The sequence below is a fragment of the Protomyctophum bolini genome, assembly GCF_963924005.1.
Source record: "Protomyctophum bolini genome assembly, chromosome: 19".
Taxonomy (NCBI): domain Eukaryota; kingdom Metazoa; phylum Chordata; class Actinopteri; order Myctophiformes; family Myctophidae; genus Protomyctophum; species Protomyctophum bolini.
Window position 1 is genome coordinate 15,655,248 of NC_137880.1, and position 10,120 is coordinate 15,665,367.

At 40.2% G+C, this 10,120-nt stretch overlaps 1 protein-coding gene across 1 annotated transcript; it reads right to left on the reverse strand.

Moving 5' to 3' along the window:
* Window positions 1-4,894: 4,894 nt before the first annotated feature.
* Window positions 4,895-6,979, reverse strand: gja10b (gap junction protein alpha 10 b; the record flags this gene model as incomplete). The annotated part of the gene is made up of 2 exons (XM_080791372.1): window positions 4,895-4,933; window positions 5,684-6,979. 2 exons carry the CDS (start codon window positions 6,977-6,979, stop codon window positions 4,895-4,897), a joined length of 1,335 nt encoding a protein of 444 aa, XP_080647498.1.
* Between the last annotated feature and the right edge of the window lie 3,141 nt (window positions 6,980-10,120).

Below are 10,120 nucleotides of genomic sequence, written 5' to 3' on the forward strand. Positions count from 1 at the left end.
CTGCCAGCCCAAGCCTCAAGTTTTGGCTTGTAGGCCTACTTCTTGTTTGACCTTTTTGCCTACTTTTGCCTTTTTTGTTGCTCACTGGACTGGTAAATAAACATATATTTTATAACTTATACCATGCCTCTGTGTTTGAGTCTGCATTTGGGTTCACCTTGACTTTAAGTAAGTAGTAGGCCGAGTAGTAGTAGCAGCAACTTAAGGTCATATAATAGGTTGAGTGTTGGGTAATGTAATATAGGTAATATTACCCAAACGTGTAATATAATGTATACTACTTTTATAAAAATCATTCTGCATTACTGACCAAACTTCATCCATCCACAAAGCACATTATAGGTATGTTTGGCTCATGAAGCCAGTAGGCAGGGTGCTGACTTAGTGTAGTGGTTAGAGCATAATGCCTTTCATGTGGAAGGTTGTGGGTTCGAGCCCTGCCTGGGGTCGACCACCCCGTCGACGTCAGCAAGGGCATGCAGTCACAACGGGTTCCTAACAACATATCAAATGCATTCAGATCTGAGCCAAGTCTCCTGAGGAGGCGTGTCTGAAGCCTGTCCTGGACGGGGTATCCGGACGCAAAAACAAATCCATCCACCCATGAAGCCAGTAGGCTAACTTTTATTTTCATTGTTGGAAGAAATTGCAACTGTTCTTGTATATGAACCTGCTTTTTTGTGTTTATGACGATGTGTTTGAAATTGTTCATTAGCCGAGGTCTTACAGCAAATACGGTATGTAGGCCTACAGTAGTCTTGGTCTTTGTATTTTCCACATGACCAAAATGGTCCTTTACCTCTAGGCATATTGAAGAAAGCACCTTAAACAGCACTTTAATTTACATTATACTGTATGCTGCTCAGGCAGTCCCTGTTCTGTGGACTTTAATAAAAGGCATAGAAAGGGGTTGTCTTGTCATGTCATTATAGGCTACATTATATAATTGATTGAAGTATTTATTAACAGTTTGCAGAATTACAGTACATTTCAAGCACAACTCAATACAAAAACTAACTGAGTGGACGACACCAAAATGATTCGGCACAAACAAGGGACGAAATGAATTTCGTCTCTTGTTTGTGTCGAATCTGCGTTGCACATGGTTTGTTGAACTCCCTCTGGTGTTGTGGGTGTGGACGTTGACATTAAGGAAGTATTTAGACAGGTACATGGGTATCTTGGTGGTGTATCGAATCTTGTGGACCAGACACATTGCAAGATGCTGTACTGTCGTCAACCCTAAGCCATTCCAGCTCTGGTGAAGTGGGTTTGGGGGGTGAGGCCCAGTAGTGGCCTGACCAGAAGGTATTAGGTCTATTGTGTGTCATATGAAAACACCTACAAAAATATGAGTTAATTAACAATTAAAATAAATCTATATCTGCATCTTATAATTAATTAATCTGCCTGCACAGTGCACATCTGTTTCCAATATATAATAATAGAAAATATTGAATTGTTCAATTTGAGCATTTAAAAAAAGTTATATGTAATATGAGTCTTTCTAAGACAGTAATATGTAAATGTAATATAATATACTGTAAAGTGAAACACTAACTTGGAACTGGAAACTATACAATTTAACATTTCGTATCCTCAGTGATGTATCCCAATGTCATCAGGGTTTAAGGGTCTCACAACATCATACCCCTCACTTAGGTGACCCAGCCGGGTGATCAAGTCCCGACTTGCGTCCCAATAAGTAATATCCCACTAATTCCACTAATATATTCAAAATATAAAGTAGTGCACCCAACACTGAATAGGTTCAAGTCCTATCTCTACTAACATTAATATTTAGAACATTTACATTTACATTGAAGACAATGTGACTAGAAGAGTCCAGCATGCAGAAATAATGCAGTTTGATGCTTAACCATAGAACACTAACCTTGAAAATTGTCACACCATCACCACGTTATACGATATAATTTCTATAAAAAAATATTTCTCATCAATATATATTTAAAGTACTACAATGAATGGACATTTGAGGTACTCTTCTTTAATATTTCAACATGAAATTGGTGAAAAATGTGGATATTCAAAAACAAAAAAGAAGAAGGGAGGGGGAAAGGGGGAACTTAATTCTTTGGTCCACACACATTCCTGAATCCTGGGACATGTGAGAATGGTCACAAACTAATCCCTAACGATGGGTGAAAATCACATGAAGACCGGCCATGTAGAAAAAACAGGGAAGCTAGGGGGCAGGGAAACGAACCTACCTTCCTCTACTGTATACATCGTGAACATCCTGAAGGACCCACCCACCTCAAACGTCATGTAAGCAACATTATGAATGTTGCTTATTATGGGAAATTCACCCAATGTTGGTGTTCTAGGTTTAATTAAATACATTTAACATGTCGGTGGCATTAGGTTGTTTCATATCAGATACATTTAAAACAGATGAATGATATGAATTATACACACATACTGTTATTTTAATTGAGAAAAATCGATACAAGCAAACACCAAACATTAACAACAAATTCTGAACTTTTTAAAATTCACAAGTGCTATCACAAAGACAACAATTTTAAGAGCCCTTCTTGCTCATTCTGTGCAATAAATCCTCAACGTTGGTCTAAAATATTTGTATTTATTTTTTTGTGGTTCCTCTGACCACATTTTTAACCACTGGAATCTTTTGTAAAATGAATTTCCCAGCAGGTCATGTCTCATTTTATGAGCAGTGCTATGTGCTGGGGTGTTGGTGTCAGCTGGAGCTGGTGCAGGGTAAACCACAGCAAACAAATATTCCAGCCAGGGTTCAATTTGTACAAAAAAATATATAAATATATATATAAAACGTGTTCGGCCTTAGCCAGGTAGTAATTACAAATAGTGACAAATAGTGAAAATAGGGTGTGTTAGAAAGATTTAGAAAAATATAGAAAATAATTGAAATATTTAGAAAACTTTACTCAAAATAGCCAAGCCATGGGTGATGTGGTTAACATAGCCTTTTAATTAAAGAAATTTTTAAATTGTGATATTATCAAACATATCAGTCTACATTTCCCAAAAGGAAATGCATGTATTTAAATCAGTCTGGCCAGAAGCAGGAAAAAAGCTAATCAACACTGGCCTTTAAAATGAATGACCAAAATAAGGGGGATATATCAAAAGCAGAGCCATGAACCCCCCCCCCCTCCCATCCCCAACAGTAAATGAAACTGATTCTAGTGTACACCAGGATACTAGGTTGACACTATTTTACATTATTAACAGATTCAATTAAAATCAAGAAAGCAAACTCTGATTTGCACATGCTTTAGCAGATTTACCAGTGAGTTTGATTTGTGTCTAGCCCCACAACAACCACCAGTGCATTAGTATAAAACCTTTCATAGAAAATATATGTATAAAATCCAAGACAGTTTGTCTTTATATTTTCAGCCTTAATGTGGGATATAAGCTCACATTATTGAAGTAAATAAAATTGTGGGAACTTTCTCCCACTGCAACATACAGCCATAAAACACAGCAAGTGAAATTATAATGCTTATTTAAAGGGAGTGTTTGGAGATAAAAGAAAGGAAATGTTAAATTGTATAGTTTCCAGTTCCAAGTTAGTGTTTCACTTTATCCTGTATCCTATATGAGTTATTTCTCCTCATTGGATTAAATGAAAAACTAAACACCTGGATGAATTGAAAATGGAGGACCCTTATGTAAACAAGTCTTTGTGCCTTTTCCAGTTCTATCCTCAAGTAGCAGTTTTTGTACTGACCTGTAGGCCTACTTTCAAAATGTACCCATTTATAAGGGAAAATTAGCAAAATGTGTGGCAAATCTGCAAAAAAAAATATGCTTACCACTAGCTTTCTTCACAGATGCATGTGTTCAAAAGATGTCTACAATCACATATACATTTGTTGAAATCTGCTGAAAGTTGGGGTACCATTGAACAACCAATAAATAAGCAACATTTTTCCAAATTTGGGGAATTTTGCCTTATAATATTGGTTGTTAATTAAGCATTTCTTTTGCAGATTTGCCACACATTTCGCGAATTTTCTAAATTTTCAATCAATCAATCAATCAAAACCCCTAGCCTGGAAACCAAACGAATCAGCCGGGGGAGAAAAAAATCCCATGGGAGATTGGTCTGGCACTCTGGCACATAGTTTGAATTACATTTCAGTTGTGGGTGACCAATCAGAGCCCACTATTTTAAAGTGAGACTTTTTTTTGCTGTGAGTTGGAATCTGTTTGTAATCTACACAGTGATATTAGTCTGACCATGCCAGGCTAAGGGCTGAACAAACACTCTAGTCAATAGCAATGATTACTATCCACATATCTATCTATTTAACACTTATTTTAACAAAGAAATATCTGTTTATTTTTGGCTCCTTTCCTCAACACTAGAGGTCTTCATTGCCAGTTATTCTTTTTGGTGGTGGGGTTCTATACCTTATACTTGGATCAAAGAATGTGCCTTCATAAAGATTAAAGCACCTTTTTATCATTATCATGTTTTGCTATCTCCGTTGAGCACCTGGTTAGTTCCTCTTTTTCTAAATAACTTATTTGTTTGGACCTATTATAATATAACAGTAAATGTAAAAAATACTTCATACTGCAGATATTTCTTTTGCGTTTTGTGTTACATAAACATTAAGTAGCCCTGAGGACCAGAAGTTGAATATCTCCTTGGCCATGGGGATTCCCCTTTGGATGAATGATGTTTGGTATCATAGGCTTGAATCCAGGTACATTAGTTAATCATAACATAATTGAAGTGAAGCTTTTCCCACCAATGAATGCACACTACAGTACATTATGTCATCAATGTTCAAACAAACAACCAATAAACAGGATGGTTTTCGCTTTGCAAAGGTTCAGGGTCCCTTTATGATTCCCATAGTCTTAGTATAGTTTACTTTTTCATGATGGATGACAGCTCCAGAATCATGCTCTGAAAGAGACAAGCGCACACAGCATAAAGGTTATTGACCACGCCAAAAAAACATCAAAAAATCATTAGTTTGTCACATTTCATATGCCTGAGACTGCACTGGATGGACAACTCTGGACAATATGTATTTGGCTCCCTGGTCTTCCTGAAATGATGGGGGATTGCTTTTGTCTAGCCTTCCAATATATTTCTATTTAGCTCTGCTAGTGGCAGGGATGGCTGTCAGTTTGCTGGTCGGTCCATCCACTAATTCTGTCCCAAACAAGATGTCGGAAAATATACTGTGCAGTGTGCACCCAGGTTCGTGCTAAAAGATGAACCCTACTGATTTTATAGCTTTTGCTGTTCCAGGATTGGCACTAATAACTGGCAGCACAAGCAGGGCTTTAATGTGCACTCGTTTAGTTCTACTTTATTGATCTCCGTGGTTGTTGAGTTGACCCATTTGGTAGGATTACAGTGTCTCTGAGGTTAGCACTGACACGGTAGCCCACAGTGAGAAGGTCCCGAGTTCAGATCAAACTTTCCACAACAAAAGAGGTGAATATAGGGGCATACTCGTGTCAGTGCACTGACACTGACCCTATAGCCAATGGATGCCCACTGCTTCACCTCTGTTGTTGTGGAAACCCATCATGAACCGGATTTGAACTCGGGACCTTCTCACTGTGGGGCTACCGTGCTAACCTCAGAGACACTGTGTCACCCTACTTTTGGTAAACTATGATGATGTAAGTGCTTACTGCTTACCATCCTTCTGACTGGTGGAGGGGGCGTTGTGGGCTCGCTCTCCCCTTGCGACAGGCGTTGGGCCTCAATGTCTTTTCCACTCTGAGTATCTCCACTATTAGATGAACTTGTGACAGTGTGTTCAGACATTCCCCGTGACATGAAACTAGCTTTCCTGGCAATGGGGAAGGGAACACTGTCGGCAGAGTCACTCAAGTCACTTAAGTCCTTGCAGGCCTTGCCCCTGCTATATTTGCGCTGTAGGTTCCGCAGAACATCTCCATGTGGTGTCTCCATGAGGGAAGCTAGCCGTGGCTGTGCCCCAGTGCACCTATGGTGAACGTCGCTGTGAGGCCCATTGGACTCTGCATCGCTGCTGCATGAGTTGTTCCTGTTCTTCTCCAAGGTGCATCGGCGGCCTGTGGCCCCCAGCTGCAGCCCCTGAATATCAGCATGGCTTTGCAGCCGTGATTGTCTGGGCAGTGAAAGCCGGGCGGCTTTGGAGGACGCGTTATTGATGATGCTTGGCCTCCCCTGATGTTGAGGGGTTTCCTTTGACCTAGATAGGCTTTCGTCGTCTCTGTATTTGTATCCGTACAGACTCCGCTTGATTTTTTTCACCCCGAGGTGGAATATCTCCAGGAGATTCAGGAACAAAGACACCCCGGCAATGACGAGCATGAAGATCATGAAAATGTTCTTCTCCGTTGGCCTCGACACAAAACAGTCTACGCTATTGGGACAAGGGAGCCTCTCGCATTTGTACAGAGGGCTAAGACCGATGCCATAAATTGCACACTGGCCAATAATGAAGCCCACTTCCACCACAGACCGGGTCAAGATATGGAATACGTACGTGCGCAGCAGGGAGCCCCTGAGCGGAGCTTTCCTCTGTCTCTTCTGCTCATCCAGCCTCTTGAGCTCACTCCTCTTGTTGGCGTCCTGGACAGGGTCTGTCCCCTCCGGCTGGGCCTTTAAAATGACTTTCTTCCTGTGCCTCTCCTTGTCCAGGGCCCTCAGGCGGTATAGCGCGTGGCCCATGTACACCAGCGACGGCGAGGACACAAATATGATCTGTAGCACCCAGTAGCGGATGAGGGATATGGGGAAAGCCTGGTCGTAGCACACGTTCTTGCACCCGGGCTGCTCCGTGTTGCAGACAAACTCACTCTGTTCGTCGTCCCACACGTCCTCGGCGGCCACGCCGACAACGAGCATCCGGAAGATGAACAGGATGGTGAGCCAGATCTTCCCCACGATGGTGGAGTGTATGTGGACCTCTTCTAAGATGCCGCCCAAGAGATTCCAGTCCCCCATCTTGTTGTGTCACATAACTATTTCGCTGTAAAGTGCCCGAGGAGAAGTGGTCATTTTAAAAGAGTTTCACTGGGATCATGTTGCTCAGCTTAATCAGCAATACCAAACAAAGTAAAAATATAAAATACTTACAGTATTTCGAGGACCTTTTCTCCACTTCGCTCAACCTCGTTCACCTTAATTGGTAAGACTACATTAGGGTTTCTTGTTGGTCCATGGAAGCCAGCTGACACCCCGCTTCACTCTATGCATTGCACCAGAATATTCACTACTGTCCTTCTGAATGCAAACTAGGGCTATAGAATGAAATCATTGATTGACCACGTGATAAATAATGCCCCAAGGTTAACTGCCCCCCCCCCCCCCTGCCACCACTGTACAGCTGGATATCAAGTCAATACACAGTCAAGCTATTTTTATCTTTAAAACTAAATTATTATTATCTATTATTATTTCTCAGCATAACATATACATACAAACGTGAGTCTTTAACTTGAAACCACCTTAACCATTTAATTCTCTTAAAATATTTCAAAACAGAAATTGCAACCATAGTTGATCAATGGCTATTTCAGAAGATTTTTGAAAATATAAAATAATGCTTGAGTGGTTAAAGTCCTATCACTATTTTAACGCAATGTCAGTGGCTGACTCTTTTATCAATTATCCACAGTGGGCCTAGCCTGTACATTTGATTTTGTTGCCTATCATTTATGTATTTTTTTGTAGTTTATTTTACTTATTTTCTTTCTTTTTTAATAGCTTGAAGTACCAGGCATTGAACCCAAATCAGGTACGCACTGAACTCAGGTTTGGTTGTCTTGACTTCTATGGTAGTAGCTGGTTGAATCCAGCAGGTCATCATGACACCCGCAGGCAGTGGCCTCAATTTCCATGCTTGGTGGCCCACTTTGGGAAATGGGAATATTTATGTCATGACTATACTGTACAACCCATTGCACTGCCTACCAGTGGCACGTCAGAATGCTGTTGTGTTGTAGATATTTTATTGTGATGTTGTCGACAACAAAAGTACAAAACAAACAAAAGTACCAGCAATACTGCAATGTAGAAATGCTCTGTTAAGTAAAAGTCTGGAATTCAAAATGTACAAAATATATACAGAGTATAGCCTATAGGGCTGAAGCGGTTAATGTATGTTTTCAAATAATTGTAGTGGAGTAAAAGTACAATATTTGACTCTGAAATGTAGTGGGGTAGAAGTAAAAGTATTGAAAATGTAAATACTCCAGTAAAGTAAAGTACGACAACCAAAGCTTATTTTTCTTACATTAAATTAAATTCAGTTAATATGACTCTAACAGTAATTTCCATCATTAATCTCAGATTTTATTCATTTAACCACTTAAATCCTTCACAGACCGACGTCACCAGGGTTCTATACTTAATCATGTTCGTTCTGCACCAAATCTCTTTGCTGAAAATAGGTTGTCTACACCAGGGATACTCAAATAGATTTACCTGTGGGCCACATTACAAAAATGGCAAGGGGCCAGGGGCCAGTAGATAAAATTACGACATTAATGATACTTGATAACTTCTCTCTTTCAATTGCTTTATTTTCGCAAAATGTATCAAAGTACAATGTGCATGCACACAATATGTAAATAAATAAATGTGTTACATTTTCTTGCATAAACACAAAGAGCTGTTTCCATAACTGCACAAATTATTGCACATAACATGAGTAGCTGTTATAATAACATAATAACATAACATGAGTAGCTCTTTGCCTGCCTGCCTGCCTGCCTGTCTGTCTGTCCATGAGTAGTTATTTGTCTGTCTGTCAATGAGTAGCTGTCTTACTGTCTGCCTGTCTATGAGTAGCTGTCTGCCTGCCTGTCTATGAGTAGCTGTCTGTCTGCCTGCCTGCCTGTCCAATTGTCCATGAGTAGCTGTCTGTCTGCCTGTCTGAGTAGCTGTCTGCCTGCCTGCCTAATTGTCCATGAGTAGCTGTCTGTCTGCCTGTCTATGAGTAGCTGTCTGCCTGCCTGCCTAATTGTCCATGAGTAGCTGTCTGTCTGCCTGTCTATGAGTAGCTGTCTGCCTTCCTGCCTGTCCAATTGTCCATGAGTAGCTGTCTGTCTGTCTATGAGTAGCTGTCTGCCTGCCTGCCCAATTGTCTATGAGTAGCTGTCTGTCTGTCTAAGTAGCTGTCTGCCTTCCTGCCTGTCCAATTGTCCATGAGTAGCTGTCTGTCTGTCTATGAGTAGCTGTCTGCCTTCCTGCCTGTCCAATTGTCCATGAGTAGCTGTCTGCCTGTCTGTCCAATTCTCCATGAGTAGCTGTCTGACTGCCTGCCTGTCCAATTCTCCATGAGTAGCTGTCTGTCTGTCTGCCTGTCTATGAGTAGCTGTCTGCCTGCCTGCCAGCCAGCAAGTTGGTTAACAGAAAATAAATTGTTATGGCAAAATAAAATACAATAAACACAATTTGCCTGAAAATAGATTACCCAGCTATGACCTTTTTCATGAAAAAAAATGAGTAGTGATATGGCTGACTGAGTAAAATAAAACAATCTACCTGAAAATAGATAGCTATAAGTGAAGAGCAATTTCCGCAATTTCCATTTCCGCAATTTCCTCAATTTCCATTTCCGCAATTACCATTTCCGCAATTTCCATTTCCGCATTTCCATTTCCGCAATTTCCGCAATTTCCATTTCCAACTATTAATGGCAGCTGGGTTTCATCATTCAAATAAAATAGAATTCTGTCCGTTTAGCTATAAAATTATGTCAGGGAATAGGGATACACAGTATATGTCTTTCATTTGCATTGCATCCCCCCCCCCCCCCCAAGCTTTTATTTTCGTTCGAGTAATAGTACAACTCTAATAGTATTACTTATAATAATGTAATTAAAGATAACTTCATTCAGATTTATTTATTTTTATTTCATTTTCCAGATTTTTTTTTCTTCTTTTTTTTAGATTTTCATTGGTGGGCCAGTCATAATGGTCCCGCGGGCCTGAGGTTGAGTATCACTGGTCTACACCAAGATTATTTACATTTTTTGACCCGTCTGAACTGAGTGGTGCTGTGCTTGTAGATCTATTTTCACAATTTTTACCTCTTATATTTGACAATTTGGCCAATGTTTGACCAGTTGAAGTATACGG